This window comes from Protopterus annectens, chromosome 2.part1 (assembly GCF_019279795.1).
Source record: "Protopterus annectens isolate FY-2018-M chromosome 2.part1, PAN1.0, whole genome shotgun sequence".
NCBI classification, from domain to species: domain Eukaryota; kingdom Metazoa; phylum Chordata; order Ceratodontiformes; family Protopteridae; genus Protopterus; species Protopterus annectens.
The window spans coordinates 948177378-948205222 of NC_056729.1; the positions used below are offsets into that span (position 1 = coordinate 948177378).

A 27845-nucleotide genomic window follows, 5' to 3' on the forward strand; every position below is an offset into this window, starting at 1 on the left:
GAAAGATGTATTCATCACCAGTTCCTCTCCTGTCTCCTCACCAACAACCTTCTCTCCTCAACCAAACACAGATTTCACCCATCCCACAGCACCAACACTGCCTTACTCAAATTCACCAATACTATAAACTCCCACAGGAATCTAGGTGAATTTGTCTCAGCTACCTTCCTAGATTTATCCAAGGTATTCGACACAGTCTCACATAATAAACTGTTGTCTCTCTGACCTCAGCTTTAACAACCCCACCCTCCTCTGGTTTAAAAGCTATTTAGATAACCGCCAGCAATCCGTCAAATGTCATAACTCTCTACCCCCCCATTCCCAACCTCCTTATAGCACAAGGATCAATGACCCCTTCTTTTTAATATCTTGACAAACCAACTCCACTCAACTACATCTAAAGCCGACATAGTCCAATACGCTGACGACACAAGTCTCATATGCTCTGCACCCAACATTCAGCTTCTCCAACAAAAAGCCCAAGAAGCCTTCTCTGAAATAGAGAACTGGCTTCACAACTCATACTAAATCCCAAGAAAACACAACTACTGCTATTCCACTCTACCAAAATGATCAACTTTACTTTCTCTATACTCTCCCACCAGCAAAACACAAATCACTCCTGTCACTGAGGCTAAACTCCTAGGAGTTACTATTGACCAGTAACCCAAATTCACAAAGCACATATCAACAACCATCACTAAAGTCCACAAAAAGCTAGGTTGCCTCTATTGCTGTAAACGTTATCTAACCACCGAATCTCGATTTGTAATAGCCAGGACCCATCTCCTATCTACTCTACTTTATGCATCCCCAATTCTAACTAATCTTTACAAAATTTACCTTAATAAACTTTCCATCTGTTACAACAAAATTGCTAGATTCGCTACTAATGCCAAATCATGATCCCACACTGCCTTTCCCTACAAGCCTTGCACTGGCTTGAATTTCCCAACCTATTAAGGTACCATCAACTCAGCCTAGCTCATCTAATTCTGTACTATCCCGAGAAAACCCCAACCTGATTAGCATGCTGAACTTCTACAATTCAAATAGACAACTTCAGTCCTCCAACAAAGCCTTAATCGAAACCATCACATGCAAAAACAACTCTGGGGAATCACTATTTGCCCATGAAATAGCAGAAATATGGAACAACCTTCCCCCTGACCTCTGACAACAAAGCTCCACACCCTCCTTCAAAAGCCTACTTAAAACATACCTCTTCGCCAACCATCTATGCAACTTTAATTGACCCCCTGAAGCCTCGTCCACTTACTATTTCTACACCTCATCTGTCCTGGACAACACAAACAACACCATCTAACTATACCTATCCATGTGTGAGCGATAACTTATATATGAGTGTGTGTGTGTGTGTGTGTGTGTGTGTGTGTGTGTGTGTGTGTGTGGGTGTCCACATGCGTGTGTATATGTATGTGAGTGTGTGTGTATGTGTGTGTTTATATATATATATATATATATATATATATATATATATATATATATGTGTATGTGTGTGTGTGTGTGTGTGTGTATATATATATGTAGTGTATATGTATATATGTGTATGTGTGTATGTATGTATATATATGTATGTATGTGTATGCATATATATGTATGTATACCCTTACATGTATATTTGCTTGAATGTATATATGGAAAATGTAAGCATATATACTCCTATTCAGTTGTGAAATATCTTGCAATGCTCTACCAGGTTCTTATCTACTCTCATTGTATATTCTGTACACTTGTATTTTCAACCAAAAGGGGGAATATCCTCTTATTGTATACTAACGGCTGTAAAGTCTACAATCTGTATGCTATTACTCTGTAATGTCTCTTTTGTAAATTTTTCTTCTCTCTGTGAACTTGTGGAGTATTTCTCCCCAGGACTCTGCTGAAAATGGACACTTGTTGTCCAATCAGACTATCTTGGCAAACAAATGTTAAATAAATAAATAAATACATCCATGTGCCATACATCAGTGAGAATTATGAATATCGGGTGATGTGGGTGAGCTTGTATATGGTCTCCTTGACCATAAGCTTAATAAGAACCCGTGATAAAACTTTATAAGTTCAAGCATCTGGTATAGAAATAGCACTTAAAGTCTTTTGATCTTCCGAGCACCAGAGACATGTTTTCTAGCAGCTAAGACACTGATTATGCTTAAATTGTAAGGTATGCAGTTGTCAAGGCATGTCTGATTTTGTTAAATATCTTAACTTCTGAGAATTTTCAGAAAGTCTGCCCATAGAATACAGTCTGTTTCAGATTATTTTGCCTGCTTGTACATGAATATCTGTCTTCAAAGTAGTTTTGACATATTCTCATGAAATTTCATGAAGTGTTACTGGCGTAATTATACATACAGGCGTCTAGACTGTGCTCCTGTCATCAGAGGAAAAGGAGCAGTGGTGTTTTGAATTTTAATGAAAAATAATTAATTTTAAATGTCTTTTTATAACTGCTTTATGTAAAAAGAATAAAATATAAGCTTTATTCACAAAAAAATTTTTTTTCAGGCCTAGCACCACCACCACCACTACCACCTCCACATATTTATGTTTTTTGTTTGTCTGTTTTTTTTTTAAGACAACTGGTAGCTACAGTTTCATTTGTAACTGTCTGTTCTACAAATGCTGCAGTTTGTCAATTGTCGGTACCCATTCTGATCTGAATTTTAGTCTTCTTATAAATGCCAATGTCTTTGTAGTAGTGCAAGATATTCTTATACAGTTTTGAGCTAAAGATGTCTGGATAGTCAGCCTTATACATCAAAAATCCATGGACTAACAGATGTTGGAGGAGGCAGACTTCACAATGTCAGACTTGTATAGAAACCCAAACCCTTTCAAAATACAGAAAGTATAGTTTTTGGTATGATTTCATAAGAAAATACTAATGTTATGTTTCAGATACGTACCTAGTTTGTCAACCTGAAAAAATGTCAAATTTATATTTTTTTGTGAACCAAAAGGGGAACACATGAGCAGCTAAATGTTTATATATGCCTTCTGGTGGTAACTAGGAATATTGACCCATTCTGTTTTAAAATTCGTAGCATTTTTTTTTCAGAAAAGAATAGCATGTTGCACAGCTACAGAATGCATTTATCTGGGGATTTCAGATATAAAGACATAAGGACTAGATTATCTTCAAGATCTATGTGTCAAAGTGTAAGACTGTAAACTATGGGAAGGGAAATCAAGCATGCATCCAATGACCCCAGAAATCCATTGTGTGGTGCAATATGTATGACTTTCACTTATGAAGCAGTAGCAATATAATATATATTTATATTCTGGACATTAGATTACTTACATACTGATCACAAGTAAAACAACACCCCAACCTGTTGAAAGAGTACAGTGCAGAATGATGCTGAAAAGTGTTGAAACACTACATTGGATATTATTGTATAAAACACTGTATTCCATTTTCTTTTGAGATTTTTAGTAAGTCGTTTAGGGGCTTATGACAGGATAATAAGGTAGTAATGTTCTTAAAAGTACTACCACCAAAAGAAGCTCAGGGCTGAATTTAACCCAGCAGCATTAGCCACTTACAAATATGCAGTTCAAACCATGCTGATTGTGGTATACTTTGTGAAAATGTGTGTACGTATGTGAGTATGTGTGTGTGAATGAGTACATGTGCGTATGCATGTGTCTGTGTGTGTAAATAGACCACTGGAGTTACAAATACTGTTTTTCACTTATGCAGAAGAGGATAATGGTATCTGCAATTACTCTTTTGTCAAATCTAGTGTTGTTGAGTATTTTGTCTTTTATAGGCTCTGTATTTACTTACTGGTTTTAAGCATGTAATTGGTATCAGACATTGGAATACTGTTCAGTTTTTTATGTCATTAATGAATCTGATACTTAAGGCAGGATTTGGGAACTGTCACTGTTGGGTTTCTCCATTCACTATGACTCTATTTCTCCTAATTTGAACACCTTTCAGACTTCTTTTACTGACTGTGTTTGTGACTGTGATAATCTGTAGGATTGAAGACTAACCTTCTGTGGTGTAAACCTTGGCTGTAGATAATTGTCACTGTTGAAGTGACACCCCAACCCCATATGCAAAATGTGAAAAAGGGGTTGTGGATGGATAGATGAATCTGAGATGTCTGCTGTACCAGAGTTCACATAAGATAAAACCATCTGAAGCTTGTAGCACATATTTTACTACAAACAAGTAGGGTAGCAACAATTTCTTGTCATCTGCATCAGTTACTTTTCTTAATATGAATTTCAGTGTTTTATTAAACCTCTGTACTAAACCATTAGTTTGCAGGTGGTACTGTGACATTTTTAATTGATAACCAATAAACATTAGCACAGTGGATGGATTTGAGTCTCTCATTATAGATATGCACTCTAGCTAAAGCATTCAAAGGTGTCTGGCAGTAAACTTATACAGGCAGAAAACTATAATTCAAAGTGGAAAGGGATGATGCTGAAACAGTGAGGAAGCTCAAGAAACAAGGAGAGACTGGGATTTTGGATGCAGGCTTTTAAGGAGAATAACAATAATCATACAGATTATTATAGTCATAAAGTAGCAGAAAGTATTCTAAGAACTAAGCCAACATAGAAATGGAAAAAGGAGATTCTGCTGATAGGGATGACTGCAATAAGGAATATAGACAATAGGCAAGAGAGGGCTGGAATTTATTGGAGAAAACTGGCAAAGGAACCAAGGTATGGGGAGAAAATACCTAGAGAGGGAAAGGTAATAGAATGGGAAAAGGCCAATAATTTATTTGGACTGCAGGTTAGAGATTGCCTTCCCTATCAAGGATTGATATCAGAGTACAGGAAAAAAGAAAGAAATAGGGGGGTCCTAAATGAAAGATCAGCACTAATAGAGTTTTTAGTAGAATCTAGAACAGAGCTGCCATTAAAAAAGGAATAATTAGTACAGCATATAATATACTCCATGATAAATATAAGAATCAATCAGAGGAGTTTAGAAAGGATTGGGAAGAGAGATTGGATGATCAGTTCACAACGAAAAAATGGGGTGATACATGTATGTCTCTCAAATATGCAACAAAATCTAGAAGATTTAGGATTTTTGCTTGAAATGTTTACATAGTTATTTTTGTACCCCCGAGTAGATTCCAGACAATTTTACCTCAGGTAAACAACAAATGTTAGAGCTGTAACAGGGAAGAAAGAGATGCTTGGGAACATATTTTCTGGTAGTGCAGTGGGTTGGCAGACTTTAAGGATTCCCTGCGGGATGCACTTTTGGAGATGCTGCATGGGCATATTGGTATGACAAGGGAGATGATTTTTGTAAGCTGTGATATGGAATTGGAATTGCTTAGACATGGTAATGCCTTGTACCTAATTATGGTGGCTGCCAAAAAAGCAATTACTAGAAAATGGAAATCAAAATCTAAACCAACTATATTAGAAGTAATGAATATAGTAACAGATGTAAAACAAGTGGAATTGAGATCGTTAGAAAATAAAGTTTAGGAGCAAACTACTTAGGAAAAAAAATGGGAATTGTGGGAACAATACATACAGGGGAAGAGTGAGATTTAAATGAAGGTAGGACTTAAATTAGTTAACTGGGAATGTGTCAGTATGGTTTGTGATGTAAAATGCTTGCAGCTAGGATTGTGTCTGTGTAGTTTGTTTTCATTCATATAAATGTATGCTTATGTCATAAGTGATGGTTTAATAAAGGTGTTTCTTGTTTAAAAAAGGGCAGGAATTGAATAATTTATGTACTGTTGCGTAGGTTATAGCAATATATGTGAAGTATAATGTATGTTAATTTATTAATACGGTTTGACTACTTTTATATAAATGTAAATATGCAAATGTCACAAGTGATAATTCAATATAGGTGTTTTAAAAAAATCCCTCTTGCGATATGTCTTTTTCTTTCAGCATCTCATTATTTTTTATTTTTGACTTTTGCAACTTGATCAGTACAGCAGAGTAATTTATTCTGTGCTTTCTTTATTTTCTCCAATCTGTCCTCATTTTATTTTCTTCATTTTATGCACTCCTCTAGTGTCCCCTTTATTTTAAAGACCTCTGAGTGTGTCTGAGAAGTTTTCTCTTCACAGTTGTTTGATGCTGTAACTTGCCTCTGCATAATAGATAAGTCTGTTTCCTTCTGAATCTCTGCTGGGCTCTTGTCCAGTACAGCTTTGTTGTCTCACTTTTCACCACTTTATCTTCATTTCTCTCAAGATTGTTTTCTTTGATGGCAGGGAAACAGAATTATCTTCAGCCAAGAACTGGATTTAACTAAACTGACTTCCTTTACTAACTATTTTAAGCAATTATTGGTTTTCTTGCACTGATTAACATGTTTCTCTATTGGTGGCTGTCAAGGAAAATACAACTTACTAACGTTTTGAGTATTACACCTGCTCCATTGTGAAATAGGCACATAGCACCTCCAGGTGCTAATGCCAAACGACTCAAGCTTTATCATTAGCACCTGTAGGTGTTAACTTTAAGCTGCTGTCTTTACAAGTCCCAACTTCACCATTTCTGGCATTTCACTTCTTTAATATTACCGTCTTGTGGACTTTGATTCCCCTGTTAGATAGCACTAGGACAAGTAATTTGCTGCCTATGTCTGCTGGTTCCATATTCAATTTTGTATCACATGTTCTTGGAAATATTAAATTCAAATGGAATGACAGGCTTCTTTGGTGAGCTTCACTGCAAATATCACCATCAAGTCTATCTTATTTTACTTCAAGGTTTGCACAAGATTCATAAACACTGCATTAGCTCAGCTGCATACCATGTATCAGTAACCCTTTCATTGCAGTGAGTGAAGCAAAGTTGTTTTACTGTTACAGTTTTGTTTCTATGGTCTGCTCTTTGGTTTCTGTGGCTGTACTGAATTTAAAAGTAGCTCAGCAGCCCACTTGAGAAAGCTCTCATTAATCTTCATATCGATGCCATGCAAAGAAAAAAAAACATTAATTTTTCTAAATGTGTGCTGATGATGACTTGGTAATTGGCTCAACTTAATATTTTTTTCCTAAATGAGTCAGCTTTTCTTTTATGCATAAATATTTTTAATACCTTGCCATAACTTTTTTTTTTGTCCATTGACGTAGTGCATTGAGAAAGATTACATTAGTAGGCTATCTATACTCTTCAGGTATATTTTTTCCCGACTGAATACTGCAGTTATATATGTTCACAGGTATTTACTAGGCTAACTAATACAAGGGTCTTTTTAAGCCTAGCCATGCATCCCAAATCTCTGACAAGTTCTGATACCCTCGTTAAGTGTAAGCAGGGGTTTGGGAGATGAAATATTTACAAGCAGGGGCCTGGGAGATGAACCATTTATTGGTTGCCTGTGTCCATTAGAGACATAGGTACCAAACCAGGGATGAATTTCCTGTGCCTCATCCAGTTGGCCAAGTTGCACATGAATTAGGTTAGGGAGGAACTCTGCTTCACATGGATGGGGAGCCTATTCCATAGACGGGGGCAGTCCCTAGGGATACATACCTGTCTCTCCAGAGGTCCTATTTGTATCACAGGCAAGGTTTAAGTCTTTAGAACAGATAATTCTGGTACTGTTTGTTTTGTGGATATGCAGGAGGTCCATCAGAGTGTGGTCTGACAATGCCCTGCATGTCAGGCATAGATCTCATCTCAAAAGCTTGCAGGAGACAAAATACAGGGATAGGGCCTTGAGGCAGTCTGCATAGGACATTTTACTTATGCCCTGTATTCTTTTAGTGAGGAACCTATGTGGATGTTCCAATTGTTGGATATTCCTGGTTAGGTACATACTAAAGGGGGCATTGTACTCAATGACAGGTCTGATGAATGCCAAATACAGTGGAATGGACTTAGATGCCATACCTTTGTTTATAGTTTGCTCAACAAAGAATGATTTCCTCACTACTGTAGACACATGATAGTCTAAGACTAGTTTACTGTCTATGTGTGTTCCTAAGTCCCTGACTATTGGGTCAACTCTAAGGGGTGTGTTGTCAATATGATAGTTACCAGGGGTGGATGACTTCCCGAAGGATACTATTATGCATTTTTTGGCATTTAGTTTTAGTCCGTGGCTGTGATACCAGTTGTTTGCCTGTGTCAGCCCCTCCTGGAGAATATTTGTGTCAGTGTGGGATTCATTGACATCTCCTAATTTGCAATCATCTGCAAATTTAGCCAGGCAGAGACCACTAACATTGGCATAGACTTCAGAGTAGTAAATGCCAAAAAGGAGCAGTCCAATGACTGATCCCTGAGGGACTCCACTTGTGAGTGGCCTCTTTGTAGAGGTGGACTCCACAATACTAACTTCCTGGGTAATGTCTGTGAGCTAGTTGGCTATCCATTGGGTGACATATGAGTTTGTACCTAACCTATTGAATTTGTCAACTATGCCCAAATGGGATATTGTGTCAAATGCCTTGCCCAGGTCAGGGTAGGCAGTGTGAACCATTTTCCCTTATTCATTGCTTTGGTAACTTTCTTGAAGAAGTCCACCAGGTTGAATAGGCATGATCTGCCCTTGATGAAACCAAACCGGGTTGGGTCCAGTGCCTGGAGGTTTACTATATCTCTTTTGATCATTTCCATGATAATTGTTTCCATGGCTTTACATATAACACTAGTGAGACGTATGGGTCTGTAGTTTTCAGGGTCTGTAGGTGGCCCACCTTTGTGTAGAGGGATGATGGTTGCTGTTCTCCATTCATGATGCATGAAGCCTGTTTGGAAGCTACAGTTAAATAGTAATTTCAGAGGCCTTGATAGGTCATGTTTCATGCTATTTAGAAGGTGTCATGGGATATTGTCTGGGGCCATTGATGCAGTATACTTGGTCTTAGAGAGAGCATTAAGGACCTGTTCCCTAATGATAGTAGGGGGAATTATATTTGATGTTATTACCTGAGGGAAGTTTGAGACGTAAACAGGGGTAAAGCTGGAGCTGAATTTATCAGCCAGGAGGTTTTCTCTATCCTCTGGCTCAGTATAGGTGTCTCCATTTTCACTGAGCTCTTCATACAATTGTGTATCGCCTTTAAGGTTGCGTTAATAGCTAAAGAATGCTTTGTGGTTGCTCCTGGCCTGAGAAGCCAAACCTACCTCAAATTTGGCTTTGGTAGACTTTATTCCTCTTCTGAGTTGTTTGTTTAGTTTGATGGGCATGCTTTTATACTGCTAGGTGCTGCTGCTTCTAAATTGTGCCATGATTTTCTTCCTTCTGTAATACACCCTGTTGATTTTGTGATTCCACCAGGGTGGCTTGTTTTTTGAGTTAGTTCTGTGCTTCTTCCTGGTGGGCACAGCATGCCTCTGTGCAGCTATTAGCATGCTTGTACAGGGTTTCTGTGAACAGTTCTGCATAGGCAGCAGTGTTCTCAGGGTTTATTGGGGCTTGAAATTTTGCCAGGTTATCACTTAATAGCAGGAGGTTAGCCTTAGCATCATTCCTGAATGCTCCAGGTTTAACTGGGGGTCAGGGTTTTATTTTTACTTCAAAGGAGACCATTTTGTGGTCTGACCTTACCAGGGAAGACATAACAGTAGGGGGTGTGCAGCACTCTCCTGTATTAGTGAGGACCAGCTCCAATATGATTGCACCCCTGGTTGGTGTATTGAAAGTCATGTCCACGGAGTTTGTGTTTACAAAATCCAGGAATATATGTACCTGTATATTTGGTCTTATATAGGATTCCCAGTTAATAGTGGGGTGATTAAAGTCACCCGTGAATATGGTCTTGGGTTGGATGGTTAGTGTTCCTAATAAGTTTAAATACATGGCATGGATTTCCTGGGTCATAGAGGGGGGCCTATAACTTGCAAGGACGTGATATTGGATTTTGCTTATGGTGATTTGAACATGAAGCAGCTCAAGTGCATTATCCTGTTTGACCAGCCTTAAAATATATTTATTTTTATTTTATATAAATAGAGACACAGTACCTAGCATATGCAGTCTTATTTGGCACTGCAGCTTGGGCTCAGTATATGGATACCTCAAGTTGCCAACAGTAATATAGCAAAGCTTATTAGACCACAGTTTCATACAAATCTCAAAGATACTTTATGTGACTTATATATTTCTAAAATAATGGCATGATGTAAAGTTCTTTGGATAAACCGCAAAAGCAAGACTTTTGATGAAAATATTTAATTTAATTTCAACTTTGTGTGCAAGCATTTAGACTTGTAATTACAAGTGTAATGCTTTCAAATCAACTAACTTTCATTTATAAATATGAAACAGAACAATGATGTTTTTTTTCTGTCACAGAGGAGGAATTGTGAATATTTTGCTCTGGAACATCTTGCTGCTTTAAGCAACTGGAAAATAGATTTCACACATTTACCTGACCTGAGTGACAGCTTACTGCTTCAAAAAGTTGGTCTTTACTGGGAAACCCAGAAGTGCAAAGGTAATGTTTTGTAAAAATGAACTTATCCCCATAGATATTTACCATTCTCTATCTTGATAATTGTGCTGATATGTTACTTTGTTTTTCTAGTGTTAAGTAGAACTGTCAGGGGCTTAAACAGTACTAACAGTAGCAAATGTATAACCAGCTTCTATAGGATTGCACATATTTCTGCCACAGCCACACTGCTACTTTTTTGAGCATACTGTTTATTAATTTATAAACAAATACATTTTTCTGTCTTATGGGAAATGTGCTGTTTTGAAGCTAGGAATATTAATGAATATTATTTTTCATTTTAGTGGTCCAAAAATGCTTAGCGGATGTGATCACATTTGGGTATGTTATGGGTTAAAATACAACGCAGAAAATCTGTTGATCAGATGACTAGATAGCCTGCAAAAATCACAGGCCTATCTATGAGGACAGACCCATGATAAACTCACATGTGATCACTAGCATTTTTTTCTTATTTTCTATGTGGTACATTCAGACATATCATATTGTTTAGCCTGGTCATGCAGACAAATGCTTGCATTCATACCTCTCAACTATCCAGATTTTTGTAGATTTTCAGATTTTTGCATCATATTTTTAATCTGTTTCTTATAACATTGTGGTTTTCCAGCAAATCATTTACAAATCATTGAGGATTAAAGTCAGAAAATAATGACGGACATTTAAGCTTCAGATATCATACTCTTCAGAAAATTCATGCTAATGCAAAACCTCAAATTTTATCAACTTTTTAAGTATGTAAGAACCATATTTAAAATTGTCCTTATTTTTAGGCTTTTGTCCCTCCGTTATTTATGAGTTTGTCCAGATTTCTTGCTCTATGAGATTGAAAGGTATGAATGGCATATTTCGATGAGTTTGCAGAAATTCCTCAATTACTACGTAGTCTGTGTCCCATAGTCTGACTTCTATTTTTCTATTAACATAAGCTAGAAAGGTTTATTAATGGATGAGCTTAGTGAAGAGACTATGATTTAAACCTTGTTTTGTAGCCATAGTGAGAGGTACAGTGGGACTGAGAATGGTGCAGAGGGAGTGAATGCTGCACAGCCTAGCACCATACAGGAAGCCTTGTTTTTCTTACAAGAGAACCAAGACAGTGAAGACACAGTGATTATTTACAGACATTTCTTCCATGTTTCGTCAACAGCAAGACAAGTGTGTATATTACTGCCTGTCTTGATGGCACGTGTGGGCTTGGACTTATTATTTTTTCAAACACCTTTAATGAACTATCACTTTTGACATAGGCAAATTAATTCACATATATTCATATATATCATATAACCTAAGCAGTATTACATAAATTATTCAATTTCTGGCCTTCTTTTAACAAGAAACATCTTTATTAAGCCATCATTTATGACATAGGCAATCATACATTTATATAAATGAAAAAAAAAAACACACCGACACAATGCAAGCATTTTACATCACAAACCATACTGACACACTCCCAGTTGCAAACATTATACATCAATTATAATCTACAAAATCATTTTCAGTCAAACATTACATAGCTCATTTAAGTGGTGCTTTTTTAAAACCTCATTCCTCCCCTGTATGTATTGTTCCCACAATTCCCATTTTTCTTATGTAGTTTGCTCCTACCCTTTCCTAAAGATCTCAATTCCAGTTGTTTTGTCTCTGTTACTATATTCACTACTTCTAGTATAGTTGGTTTAGATTTTGATTTCCATTTTCTACTAATTGTTTTTTTGGTGGCCATCATAATTAGACACAGCAAGGCCTTACTATGTCTAGGCAATTCTGATTCTGTCTCATAGATCAGAAAAATCATCTCCCTCATCACACCAATCTCCCCACCCAGCATCTCTGACAGTGCATCCCAGAGGGTATCCTTAAAGTCCACCAACTCACTGCACTCTCAGAAAATATGTTCCTAAGTACCTCTTTCTTCCCTGTCACACCTCCAACATTTGCTGTCTACCTGAGGAAAAATTCTCTGGAGTCAGTTTGGGGTATAAAAATATGTACGTAAACATTTCCAAGCAAAATCCTAAATCATCTAGATTTGTTGCATATTTGGGAGACATACATATATCCTCCCATTGTTTCTTTGTGAATTGCCTATCTAATCTGTGTTCACAATCCTTTCTAACCTACTCTGATTGATTCTTATTTTTATCATGCAATATTTTATATGCTGTACTAATTATTCCTTTTTTAATGTCTGCTTCTGTTCTAGATTCTACTAAAAACTTTGTCAGTGTTGGTCTTTCATTTAGGACCCCCTATTTATTTTTCTTTGCCTATAAACTGATATCAGTCCTTGAAAGGAAGGCAATCTCTAATCTGCAGTCCAAATAAATTCTTGGCGTCTTCCCATTCTGTCATCTTTCCTTCTCTAGTTATTTGCTCCCAATACCTTGGTTCCTTTGCCAGTTTTCTTCAATAAATTCCATCCCCCTCTTGCCTATTGTCTGTATCCCTAATTGCAGTCATCTCTATCAACAGAATCTCCTTTCTACATTCCTATATTGGTTTAGTTCTTAGAATACTTTCTGCTGCTTTATTGATGATATAATCTGTATGATTATTGTTATTCTTCTTAAAGGCCTGCATCCAAAATTCCAATCCCTACTTGTTTCTTGAGCCCCACTCCCCCATTTCATCATCATCCCTTTCCACTTTTAATTATGTTTTTCTACTTGTGATATGTATAGGAGCCTTAAATATTTAGCTCTTAAATACCCTTTCAAATCAGGTAATCCTAATCTGCCTTGTTCTCCTGGAAGAAGCAGTTTATCCCACTTGACTCTTGCCATCTTCCCCTCACAGAAGAAGTCCTTCATCTCTTTATTAATTGCTATCCACAATGCCTCCTCTGGTTGATAAAAATACATCTGACCTTTGTAGAAGACTAAAGGGACTTAAAACATTTTAACTGCTTGTATTTTCCTATCAATATCCATATAACAGAGATTCCATTTTATTAGTTTTTGTATTATCTTTTGTTTAGCCTCTTCCCACATATCCTTAGCTGCCACACTAAAATCATTTTTAATCCATACTCCAAAAATACTTCATTTTATCAAGTCCCCATAAATGTGGATATTGCTGAACTAATTCATATGTGGGTCCATAATTTGCTGCTATTGCTCTTGTTTTAGTGTCATTAATTTTGTATCCCTAAAAGCTTTGAAACTGCCTCAAAATGTTCCACAATACCGTAATGTTTCTTTCCTGTTGTGTCAGCTATAAAACAATATCATCTGCAAATAGAGACAGCTTTTCTTGACTACCATACCAATTATATTCTTGAATTTCTGAATCCAATATTTTCTTTACCAATGGTAATGCAAATAACAAAGGGGAAAGAGGACATCCCTGCCCGTTTCCTCTGCTCAAGCAGAAATTATCAGAGAGGACCCAACCACTTTAATTTTCACCTCTGATCCCTCATATATCTTCCTAATTAACCTTATAATTTTTTTAAGGAAATGCAAATGCTTCCATTGCCTTGCTCATAAAATCCCAATTTACTGTGTCAAATGCTTCCTCTGCATCAAGACCTACCAACAACAATGGTATTTTCTTACATTCCGCTTCCCTCTGGATCATCAGTGCTCTTTTATAGGTTCATAGGTTCATATTAGGCTATCTGCCCTAGGGCATTTACAAGCCTAGCCAGAGTGTGTTTGGCTTTCACCACCCATTTTAAATTAATTTTGTTATGCCCTTTTTCGAGGTTAGTATACTGTGCCTCCGTCTAACAGTGACACAGAAGTGATACCCGGGGTAAATCTACGATCTCCCATACACTCATCAAGATTCCTCTTGAAGAGAGTCAATGAGGGACTCTGCCTAACCTGGACTGGGATTTTATTCCAGAGTGAAGGGAGCCTCTGGGTTATGAATCTGTCCCTCCAGCATGTCCTATTTATTTCAGTGCTGAGGTTCAAGTCTCTCGAGTGCGTAGCTCGATGGGATTTGGATTTTCTGAGGTGCAGCATGTCCATTAATTCCGGGTTGGACATGGCTTTATACGTCAGGCACAGATCGCCTCTGAGCAGGCGGTATGCCACTGAGTAGAGCTGGAGTTTCTTTAACCGGGCAGCATATGGCATCTGTTTGAGCCCTATGATCCTCTTGGTGAGGTACTTTTGGGGTCTTTCCAGTTGCTGCAGGTGTCTGGTAAGGTACATCCCGAAAGGGGCATTGTACTCAATTATGGGCCTGATGAGGGATGAGTAAAGAGGCACGATGACCTCCCCTGATCTAGATGTGAATCCCTTCATGATTAGGTGGGCTATATAAAATGTTTTTCTAACCACTTTGGCCACGTGGTTGTCAAATGAGAGATTGCTGTCATTAATGTTCTCAAATATTTGCCTCCCCTCCAGAAAACCACATTGATACATATCTATCAGTTTTGGTATTACTTTTGCCATTCTTTTAGCCATTCCAGACATGAACACGTTATAATCAAGTTTAGTACTGAAATGGGCCTGTATGAGGCTGGATCTGTTGGATCTTAACCCTCTTGGGTATTACAGCTATCACCATACCTCTCAACCTGGAAACATCAAAAATCTGGACAAAGGCCTATGAAAAATAGGTACAAATATGTATGCTGATAACATAAAATTTACATACAGAATTATGCAGCCCCACCCACTCCAATAGAATTGTGGGATACCAACTTTTAAACACAAACTGAAAAACAGACAACAAAAATATGATCAAGAAAAGCAAAATAAGCAGAAGAACAAGAGTGTTTTATTTATATTAATATTTGAGCTTGTGCAAAACTAAAATACAATTTTCTTTTATAAAAATAAAATTAACTGAGGCTGGCAATGTGAGAGATATGAGACACAAAATTATGCATTGCGTCAAATGTCAGTAATGGATAAACTGAAATTAAAATCAGCAGAAGCCAGAAGGCACAGATACAGCTCCACAGAATTAATTTAGTTATTGACTGAAGATAATATGGCCATACTATTAAGATAGAACCAAACACCCTAATACTGGGTGATTTTAACTACCCTGCCATTAACTGGGAAAACTACTCATATCCCAACACCTTTGCGCAACGGTTCTTGGAATTCATAAATTCCAACGCCCTGGATCAACTAATCCATAGTCCCACCAGGGGATCCAATATCCTAGACCTGGTCATTACCAACATGGGAAATCAATGCTCCATACCTATGGTCACCCCCTCGTTAGTCAGGTCTGACCATAAGCTAATCACCCTTAACATCCACATCCCACCCCCACCCCCCAGTAAAGAAACCACCATAAAAAACTTCTCCAATGCCAACTTCATGCTACTCAAGTCAGAAGTGACAAACTTCATGACACCCATGCAGATGGGAACTGAAAGTTCAACTGCTGAATCCTACACTAAGGCACTGTACGAGCACATCCACTCATGCATGAATCGTGCCATCCCAAATAGAACCAAAATGCTCTCATCCAAAAAAGGGAAGCCAATCTGGTGGTCCCCTGCCATAAACAAACTTTACTACAAAAGGAAGAAACTTTTGCAGAAAAGAGGAAAATCCCAGGATGCAAAAAACTCCCTTACTAGCCTCAGTAAGAAACTGAGATGTCTCATTAAATCCTCCAAAGCTAGTTACGAAAATAAAATTGCCAAAGATTCCAAAGACAACCACAAAGCATTCTATAACTATGTCAAGAATCTAAATGGCTGCTCAGATCTGCTCTGAGCTAAAACAGAATGGCATTAAATATACTGATCCAAAGGATATTGCCAATATCCTGGCAGATCGATTCAGTGCCAACTTCACCCCCCTCTCACCCCCTAAATGGCCCATCTCAATACCGGAAGACTGCCAAATTCCAGTAATAACGGCCACACAGGTACAAAACGCACTCTCTAAAGCCAAGAATACAGCATCCATGGGACCAGATGACATCCCGGGCGTTATACTACATGAACTACAATATGAACTGGCACCTCACCTAAGTGTCATGTTTAATCATAGCCTCACCTCAGGTTTCGTGCCCACTGAGTGGCGCAGAGCTACAGTTATCCCAATCCACAAGGGGGGATCCACCTTGGATCCCGGAAACTACCGTCACATCAGTCTGACAAGCCTTATCTGCAAGGCCATGGAGCGTATTATCATGGAACTTATAAACAAAGACATTGGCAACCTTCAAACACTGGACCCCACCCAGTTTGGGTTTGTGAAGGGCCGATCTTGTCTCCTGAACCTGATTGAATTCTTTGAATCAGTCTCCAGAGCCATGGACAAGGGTAAGGTGGTCCACACAGCCTATCTAGACCTTGCCAAGGCCTTTGACACCACCCCCCACTCTGGAATCATAGATAAACTTACTAAGTTGGGCATTAATCCCTATGTCACCCAATGGGTTGCTAAATGGCTTACTGATAGAACTCACACTGTAAAAGTAGCCGACTCCAAATCCAGCTCCAGACAAGTGACAAGTGGAGTACCTCAGCGTTCAGTCCTGGGGCCGCTCTTGTTTGGCATCTACTTCTCTGAAGTACAGGTCAACACTAAGGGACTCTGGTTAACAAAGTTTGCAGATGACTGCAAACTGGGAGCCATTATTGAATCCCCAAATGATGTGGATACTCTACAAAAGGGCCGTACAGAAACAGATGCTTGGTGCCAGAGCCATGGGCTCAAGCTCAATGCCAAGAAATGTATTGTTATCCCCTTTGGGAAAAAACATGTATCCATGAATTACCATATAGGTGGCAGTACACTAAACACAGAAAGTGTGATAAGAGACTTAGGGCACAGGTAGACAGTGGTCTCACCTTCGATAACCACATTGCCACAACAGTCAGGAAATCCTTCTATGTGGCACACCTCATCACGAAGGGCTTTTCATCCAGAAAAAAGGAGGTCATTGTCCCACTGTACTCATCCCTCATTAGACCCATTATAGAATACAATGCCCCATTTGGTATGTACCTCTCAAGACATCTGCAACAACTGGAAAGGCCTCAGAAATACCTCACTAAAAGAATCACAGGCCTAAAGCAGATGCCCTACGCTGACCGCCTTAAAAAACTCCAGCTATACTCTGTCGCATATCGTCTACTCAGAGGCGATCTCTGCTTAACATACAAGGCCCTGTCAAACCCAGAGCTGTTGGACATGCTACACTTAAAGAAATCCCAATCCCTGAGAGCTACACGCTCCAGGGATCTAAACCTTGTCATCACAATAAACAAAACATGCTGGGGGGATAGGTTCCTGACCCAGAGACTCCCCAGACTCTGGAATAGATTGCCCATACATGTCAAGCAGAGTGCCTCTTTGGACCTCTTCAAGAGGAACCTTGACGATTGGATGGGAGAAAGGAAATTCACCCCAGGGATCACGTCAGTCGCCCTGCTAGACAGGGGTCCAGGAAAGTAAATAATGTGGGAAGAAATAGCCAGGGAATTGTTATGGCTAGGCTTGTATAGGCCCTAGGGCTGATAGCCTAGTACCAACCTATGAACCTCTCAATCTGTTAAAGTGAGAAATCTAGACAAAACCACAAATAATGGTGGACCAAACAAAGGCACAGAAATACAGTGGCACTTTTAAATACTGTTCTTCCAAACAGACTGAGTACAGAATAGAAGATTTTGCATAGCACAGAAGGAATTTTCTGAAGGATGAACTCTGACTATTACCAGTGCCAGAAAGTCTGCTCTTCAGTTTTCCCCTTAGAACATGCCTGTTTTTTTACTTCTTGCACTTCAATTAGCTTAATCGGCTAGCATGTTAACAGGCTTCTGTAGCATTTATTGTAGCACACTTAGGTGCTATCAGCACTAGCTGTTCCTACACAGTAACAGCACCAGTATTAGTTATGACCACCCCTCCTGGTATGATTGTAGGGCAATTTCCTGTGCTTTCTCCTGCTAACCTGGTGCACTTGGGCATTCTGAGACAGTGTGGCAACTGTCTAATGTACACAGACAACCCTCTTCTTTTACATCCCAAAACTCATACCTGTGAGAGATGCACTTATATCACCAAACTGGAAGCAGTGTACGCTCCAACCAAGACCAGACTAGCTGGTCAAGAGGAGAAGGTTAACACCTGCAATTCACTACATAGAACACATAGCCCTCCAAAACACCATCACAACCCACACATAGTAACACAAACCATACACCCACCTTCTCGGTGGCTGTCAATAAAAATTTACCCAAACAACAGATACCCCCCCCCCCGAGACAGAAACATACTCGACCACCAAAACACAACATCAACCCCAGAACACACAGCTCACCACCACAGTGTGCCCCTCAACCCAAGCCCTTAAGGAAAAACACTTTGCCCAATGTACCAATCATAGGAGACTCAATTGTGAGGCACACTGATGTCCCACTCACTTGGTTGAACAAGGAGAAGGTGACAGTTGTCTATCAGGTGCCAGGATCCGCCACATAACACATGCACTCAGGTCTCTCCACAACAAGTACAAATATGACTCAGTCATTGTCCATGTGGGTCCATAGGGGCACTGTGAACTAACACAGGGTGGCACAGTGCCATTAGCCTAGAAATATAACCTATGAACCTATGAATCTATGAAAATCAAATGTAACATCTGCTGCCTGCCGTTATTTTCTGACTTCAGTTCAGTCCTCTGAAAGATCTGCCACTGCCAGTGATTTGCCAGAAAACTACAATTTTATGATAAACAGAGCCATAGCAAAAAGCCAAAAGCTTAATTGCTTTCAGTAGTTTCAAGTATGCATAAGCACCAGAATGAAAGAGTCCCCAAGCGATCCATCCCCTCAGATGTTTTAAGTATGCACAAGCACCAAAACGAAACATTTCCCCCAGGCTTGGTTTTGATCAGTTTTCCCTTAATTCTCAATGTAAACTAAACTTTAAAATGGTCTCGGTAACCTCAGCTTTTGCATGGCAATCTGATACACTGCTGTTTAAAGTTGTTGGATTGCTAAACCATTGCATGTAGTGTGACTTAGTGTTCCACTAGGAGGTATTACAGAATAATTTCCATATAAAACACACTAAGCCAATGAAATGTCAAAAGTTTGCATTATCACAACTCATCATAAAATTTAAAATAATTAACTGTATTTTATTCTGCTGTATTATTGTTATTATTTATTTATTTAAATTTGTTGACCGGGAGTGTCCGACTGGACGTGGGTCCATTTTCAGCGGAGGCCCGGGGAGAAAAGCTCCACAGTTAAAATAAACAGACAGTAGTTACATTGGATTACATAGCGATCAACAATTTAACATAGAAATTACTTACAACATATTTACAGATGAAGAACATAGTACATCAGTAGACAACTAGAATCTAGATATTGCATATCTGTAGCATTATATTCCGTGATGCACTTTGTTGTATGACTCACTTTTACCATTATTGTCAAATATTATTGCTCTATAGCCCTACTGTAGATGTTACTGGCCCAGATTCTAAATGAAAATTGATCACTGGTCTAGCTGATCCCTGTTTTCATAAGAAATAACTGTCAGTATAATATTTGTGTGTGTGTGTGTGTGTGTGTGTGTGTGTGTGTGTGTGTGTGTGTGTGTGTGTGTGTGTGTGTGTGTCAGCATAGTGGTCACACAGATAGGCGGCAAACTGATATGATCATCTCAGGACTGTAGCTGCTACTGTTAAGAGTAACAGAAGGAGCAGCTTCTGCACTGCCTTGCTCGTAAAATCTGCAGTAAAAGAATAAAATAAATAAATAGGTTATTTAGAGCAACATGGGCTGTAGTGTCTCAGTTTTTTAGGATTATTAGGAATCATTGCCATAGCATCTGCAAAACAATTGCATTACCTGGAACTGCTGGCTTTGGTTGCATACTATAGAAGAACATGCATTGCCCGAGGAGAACTGCAGCGCACCTGCCCTTTGTCAAGCTGGGTCCATACTGATCAAATAAAAACAAATGTAAATCTGAGTCTTGCAACATGAAATGTCTGCATGGCAGTGTCAAGTGAATGTTAACAGCTTTAATTCTGTGCAAACTCTGAACGTGCAAAAGCTGGCAAAATGTCAGGCAACCACACCCCCCTCTTTTAGCAGGACAAGTCCCTCTTTGGGCAGTTATGGGTGAGATCTGGGATGAAATGGCAAATATCATGTGATTTTTGATAAATATTTGACAACTTTTTTCCCCTTGTAAACAGGTGATAAAACAGAGAGGCACGCATTATATTCGATACGAATGGTACCACGATACCAGTGTTAACCTGATAAAACAAAGCTTAATTAGCAGCACACTAAACAAAACCTACTACAATTCCTACCGCTTATAGTTCTCTGCTTCGAATGTGCTTCATAACCAGGATGAAGTATTCATACAATAAAACCTCCCTCCCAAGTCCCAAAATGTTATTCAGCTAAGTGAGCTAACTTGGAAATTTGTCCAGTAAAATACATGTAACATACATAAACATGCCTATATGATGCCTTTATGCAGTTTACTTTGCAGTCATCAGTCTGACATACAATTACAAGTACATGACACACACGTTTAAACTTTAAACTTCAGTCCTTGGTTGCACACTTGCACTTGCTGCGGGTGCTGGTCAGGGGACATAAAACATCCAGCCCAGTGCCAGATGACCATACTTACTACTAGTACATAACATCACTCACTCGCAAGTCAACAACACTCATATCTCACTCTCTGTCTCAGTCTCTACCTCAAAAAAAAAAAAAAAAAAACAGCTGCATTGCATTGCATTTTTGCACTCACTTTTTTTTTTTTAATTAATTCTTTCTTTTACGTACGGTACGATACCTGAAGGAGCCCGAGGAAGAACTGGGTCTGGTTGTACTGCTACTGGTACTGGTGATATATTTTTTCATCTTTTGAGTTTGACAAGCTTTGATTTCTTCAGTGCACTGGCTGTCTCTGTCTGTGTCTCTCTGCACTCTGTTTGCACTAATTAATTAACTACCAGCCACGAATGAACGAACCACGAATGGTTTGCTTGCATAGTTGCTGCATGTGTACTTGCTTGGAACATAAACGCAGTCAGTAGTACACAGCCCCTCAAGTCCAGATGTATTCCAACAGGCTGGCAGTCTACTCATGATGCTGATGTCATCGTGTACACCCTGTTTGCGATGACGTCACCAAAATTAAAAAAAAAAAAAGACAGAGAAATTTGGAAATTAAAAGGGGCCACTCAGGAATTCGTGGCACCCCAATATTTTGACCATAAAAACAGTAAATAACGAGGAATTCAATACGGTTGAGAGGTGGCTACCACTGCTTTCTTCAAGGATGTTGGTGCTCATCCTCCTCTTAAAATACTGTTAAACAAAACCGTCCAGATATTTATCTGTTTTTTTCCCTCCTAGCTTCCAAACTTCAACAGGAATACCATCTACTCCTGGGGACTTGCCTGTAGATTGGTTATACATCACAATTTTTAACTCATCTCCTCTTATCCTAACCGTTAGTAATTGAGCCTCATCTACCTCTAACCTTGGGATATTTAATTCTTCCATAAACATTTCCATTTGTATCTTTTCCTGATTTCCATATTCCTCTGCTTTATACAAACTTTCACAAAATGTCCAGAATATTTCTAATACCTCTACAGGATCTTTTGTTACCTTCCTTGTTATAGGCTCCCTAAGTTTGGCAAAAGTGCTTTCTACTTTTTTTTTGCCTGGGTTGTTGTGCTAAAAGTTTTTGTGCTCTAGTGTTATTATCAAAAAACAATTGCTTAACACTGGCGGCATCTACCACATTTATACATCCCTAATTTGTAATGATTAGACCTAGTTGAAAAATTTCTTTCTATCAAATTTTTTAATATTGAGACCCTTTCTAAAAGTACAAATGAAGGAAGTATCCTTAACTCCTCTAAGGTCAAACAACTGGGAGAATCTACCCCATTCGTTAATCAAAATGTCTCTAATAACAGTAGCGTCCCCACTAAAGTCAGTGGTAAAGGAAGACTCATAGTTCTTACTTACAGGTGCAGTATCTATCCTTAACTTAGCCCAATGGACCCTTCTACCACCAAGCTGTCCATCCCTATTATAGGGCAAAATCTACATTGCCTATCCTCTTTTACTTCCTTAGCCAACTATTCTATCAATCCGCTAGGATAACCCCTCTCAGTGAACATATCTTTTAACTACAAAACCTCCAAGTCAAAGTCACTGTCCACAGAAGTCATACAACTAGCTCTCACCAGCTGACCCTTCACTATACCTTTTTTTCTGACTAAAAGGGTGGGCACTTTTAAAGTGAAGGAAAGAGTTGAAATATTTCTCTTTCCTAAAAATTTTTGATTTAAAGCCACTTGGCATTTTCTTGATAGTGATATCCAAGTAATTCAAGGTATCCCTAGCACAATGATGGGTAAATCTCAAAAAACTGGTACACTTGGAAATATAATCCAAAACTTCCTTCAGTCTATCCTCTGTATCCTTCCAAAAGATGACTATGTCATCCAAAAACCATCTATAGATGAACCAACAATCTTTAAATGGAGACTCCAAAACATATTTTCGCTCCCAGTACATAAGGAAAAGATTAGCATATACCAGTGCGCATCTAGCGCCCATGGCAACCCCACTAATTTGATGGAAAAATCCCTTCTTGAAGAACAAAAAATTATTGTTAAGCACCAGAGCCATCAACTCAACACACATTCGAAATTCATTGAAAGACAAACCACCACACTCATTAATTACTTCTTCAAACCAAGCCAAACCAATACTGTGTGGAATACATCCAAATAGGTTGACTACATCTATGGTGGCAAACAACAGTTGTGGATGTAGAAATCCAGACTTAAAATGCCTAAACATGTCCCATGAGTCCTTAAAACAAACTGGTCTTGTTGGGGGATGTGTTTCAACTTTACATCAAGGTATTTTGCTAAGGGGGCAGTAATGGATCCTTCAGCCGCCACTATGGGCCTAAGTGGGGGATCATTTATATCCTTATGTACTTTGGGTAGAGGGAACCCAGGGTTTATCATTAGTCAAAAATGCAAGAGTACCTATACCAATCAAACCTTCAAGCATTAAGTCATTCAAAGCTAAATGGATCCGCTGATGGGCAATATTGATTTCATTCTTGGATGCCCAGGCATAATTACCTGGTTCCCCAAGAATGTCTAACATTTTTGCATCATAAATAGTAGTGTCCATGAAAGACATACCTCCCCCCCCCAATCTGGTTTCATAACCCTTACATATTTATTATGCCTAATGTCAATCAATAGGTTATACTCAGTAGTAAGATTAGGTGAAAATCTGTTGTTCACTATGATTTTCCCAAGTTCTTTCTCCACCATCAACTCAAAATTTTTCAACTGGGGGGGGGGGTTAAAAATACTTTTTCTCTTAAGACCTTCATGGACCAGCCTATGCTCTCTTTCACCCATCGTTATATCAACATGTTTCTTCTGCAGAAACATTTTAAGATCAATAATTGCTCTACTAATGTCCGACTTCTGCTTGGGGACAAAATTGAATCCCTTAGAAAATAATGAAAAACAAGTCTCATTAATATCCAGGCTACTATAATTGAATGTATTGTATCCCCTATAGGTACATATAGGCCTCTCTTGAGTAAAAGACTGAAGGTTAAAGGCTGATGTTTCATTTAGTACCTCCTGTTGCATTTCCCCTGGTCCAACCCATATTGTTGCCCCTGTTGTTGCCCCTGCCCCTCCAGTAATAACTGTTATAATAGTTGTTCTGGAGCCTCTCAGACCTCCTGAGGGGTGGGTATTCCACAGGGTCCTGATAGTTTACACTAGGCTCACCTTGAGACAATTCAGTATCTTGTTCATCCCAGTCATCTCTAGGGATAGTGTCCCCTTTGTTGTTAAACTTCAGTCTATCTGAGTGTGGGTCAACAATGCCCCTAGGTTTAGGATAATTCCTATTTTCCTTGTACTTAATCAAATCACAGTCAGTTTTCCTCTTTTTTCTCTCAAAAATGTCATTTCATGTTTGGTCAACAGTGACCCTGATATTCATATATTGCTTCTGGTATTCATCTACTTTAAATAATAAATCTTCTGTAATTTTCCTATTAACAATTTCTATCTGCTTAAAAACATCTCTTAAAATAGACTCATTGTTCTTAATGATGGTTTGCATTACCTCAAAACCAGCTCTATCAAAAATATTTAACAAATTTTGGTGAAAAGTCAAACCATCAACAACATTATTGGGAAATTTCCAAAGCCTAATTCCCAAATTTAAACATTCATTATATAAATATTATCAAGATTTAACAGACGGTGTTTAAGCATAAGCATTTGCAAAAAATTAACATTGTCAGCATATGCTGCATTACTACACACAGTCAAATCATCGGTGTTAACAGCTGCAAAGTCAAAGCATCTTTCAAGCCACAAATTAAAGTCACTAGAATTCATAGTTAAGTTAACATTACAACAGTCACCTTGTAGGGTAGTTTGTTTAGAAGCAGGGGCAGCTCGTGCTATAGGACTGCAGGACTGCAGCCTCCCCACCTGTAGAAAAGAATAAAAATTAAAAAGAGTCCCCCCACCTGTAGAAAGAAAACAGAAAAAAAATGATGAGTCCCAGAACTCCATGCATGCGTGCTTGGAGTTCCTGGTACTCAGAACTCCAGACTGCTGTGTTAGGCAGTCAGGATAGGGAAGACAGGGATCTCTGCCCTGCTAGCCCAGAAGTCTGTGCAGTGATGACTGCACAGACCAGTAGGTCACTGGACTGCATCGCCTGGAGGCTCCAGCCTACTCTCGTGACATCTTGCTGGGAAACAGCATGTGCGAGCTGCTACAGGAACTATAGAGGACGAACAGAGTTGCTTCTATGGACAAATGGAGGTGTGTGTGTAATGCTCCAGTTGCTACATAATGGTGGCTAGAGAGAACACATGGTGGGTAGAGAATACTCAGGCTTGAACCCTGTACCTTGCGTGCAGGTAGTAAGGGCCTGAATTCCCTACCCACCACCATCTGTAAAAAAAATTGCAGATTTTTGCATCATATTTGTTCTGTTCTTCATAAAATCTGTGGTTTCTGTATGTTTGTTGTTGCTGGCAAAGTCAGTAGTGCAGTGGTGGACTGGTAGCATTGTTGCCTGACAGCTATAGGTTTTCTGGTTTGATTCTTGGCTGGGGTGCATTCTGTGTGGAGTCTGCATGTTTTCCCATCTTACAAAGACATGTGTCTGGAGTGTTTCTCCCTGCTCTGCTGAAAATTGGATTTTGTTCCAAGTCAGACTTTCCTGGTTAACAAATGCTAAATAAAAATAACAGGCATTTGAATTTCAGACTTCATATTCTTCAGAAAGTACATGACCTTTTATTCTAGCAATTTTCTAAGTTTATAACATGGATATTTGACATTTGTCCTTATTTTTGGGACTGTATTCCCCCATTATTGGCTTTGTCCAGGTTTTTTGTGCTAAGGTTGAGAGTTATGGTGAGAACTGAATTCACTGAATATGTTTGGGGGCTGTATTCCGCCATTATTGGCTTTGTTCAAGTGTTTTGTGCTAAGAGGTTGACAGCTATGATGAGAACTGAATTCACTAAATGGTAGTCATTTAAGTTTCAGTCTTCCTCTCTTTCACAAAACAGCTGATTTGGCATAGTGGTGTGTTGCTCTGACTGTTTTGCACAGGGTTCCCCTGGGTTCAAGACTTGGCAGTGAAATGTATAGTGGTGACGCAGCATTTTATTGTAGCAACTTTCCAACATTTTACAAGCAATGTTCATAGGTTCATAGGTTCATAGGTTAGTACTAAGCTAACTGCCCTTGCGAGCCATTTTAAGCCTAGCCCAATTATCCCTTGTGAGACTCAAACCCTGCACCTTGTGTTTGTAAGGCAAACACTTTAACCATTAGGCCACCCTCCCAACCCTAAAATGTAAACCCTAAAACCCATAAAAATGTTTAAAATGTGTCCCTGGTTTTTGGGCTTTTGTACCCCCCCCCAATAAATTTTGGCTTTTCCCAGATTTCTTGTGCTGCAAAGTTCAGAGATACAGTGGAGTGTTGAGTAGATTTTGCAAGGAGCTGACAGCTGCAGGGGAACAAAGTTTAGTACTGCTTATGGTGAGTCTACCTGCATTGTTAATAGCACCACAGGTAGTGTACTTGCTTTTGATGCAGAAGGCTATGGGTTCTACTCCCACAGTAGGTAGATGCATTGCTGATACTGTACTGTGTTGTAAATGGAGTGATTGCTGCAGTCCTTTTTGGTGAAGATACCTAGTAACTATGAACCTGTTATCAGTTTGCCATCCATTCCCTACTGTGATATTACTAGCTTATTATTTTTTTAATGCAACATGGGCAATTTATTCCTCAAGGGCAACAACCACTTTATTTGTAGATGAAACAATGACATATAAAGTTGTTTGCTAGCAGCAACCTCTTCATTAGTTACAGATTTCTTTAATGTGGAATTTAGATGTCTTTTACTTCTTCAGAGATTGTGCATATTTATTGATACTGGTGGACTGTAGAAGTTTGAGTAGACTTTTATGATGGAAATGTAAGTTTGAGTAGACTTTTATGATGGAAATGTTCTGAATTGGGCAGTTTTGTCATTATTGGTGCATGCATTTTGTTTCATTGTTTACTGAAAAAATGTTCAGAACAATAAATTTAAAATGCCCTCTGACAACTATACTGTATTGTACAAGGAATATAATTTAATACAATTAGGAAGGTGTATCAAAGAGCATGTGTATGATTCGTGTTCAAGGGGCCTGTGATTTGAAAACAGCCCAAAGTTAATCTTTATCTGCCACTGGCAACATTTATTTTCTTTGAATGTGGGTTTCAATGCTGTTTCAATGAATGTGAGTTTCAAGGGCAGAGAAGTTTTAATGCTAAGTCTATTTTCATTGTGAGACTGCATTGCTTTGTTTAGCAGATATCTATTAGGGTCTGTGCTGTAAAATGCAAATCATTGCGGAAGTAAAGCAGTATGCACATTACAGTGTTTATGGTAAATGGGGTGAAATAACCAAGGATTGGGACATTGGAATGGCTGCAGGGGGGAGGCTCCATTCGACCATGATTTTGTAAGGGGGGAAGGGCAGCAAATTCAGACAGTCCCGCTGAACTATACCTCTCAACTGTTCAGATTTTTGCAGAATGAATAGATTTTTGCTTCTTATTTTTGGTTTGTTCTTCATAAAATTTGTGGTTTTCTGGCAAATCATTTAGGAATGAAGTCACTAAATAATGACAAACATTGAGTTTCAGACATTATAACCTTCAGAAAAATACATGCTAAAGCAAGACCTGTTATTCTATCAACTGTCTTAATTTTATAATAGAGCAATTTTTAGTACTGGTTGTATGTTCCCCAATATATTTATTTAGCCTTGTCCAGATTTCCTGCATTAAGAGGGTGAGAGGTACGTGCAA

General features: G+C 38.7%; 1 protein-coding gene across 1 annotated transcript in view; it reads left to right on the forward strand.

The window, feature by feature from the left end:
- The window catches only part of LOC122794924 (probable ATP-dependent RNA helicase DDX60), a 3096781-nt gene that overhangs the window by 813356 nt on the left and 2255580 nt on the right, over positions 1–27845 (forward strand). The window contains exon 8 of the mRNA XM_044063517.1: positions 10295–10436. Coding sequence (XP_043919452.1) covers positions 10295–10436 — 142 coding nt within the window. The remainder of the gene's footprint in view (positions 1–10294; positions 10437–27845) is intronic.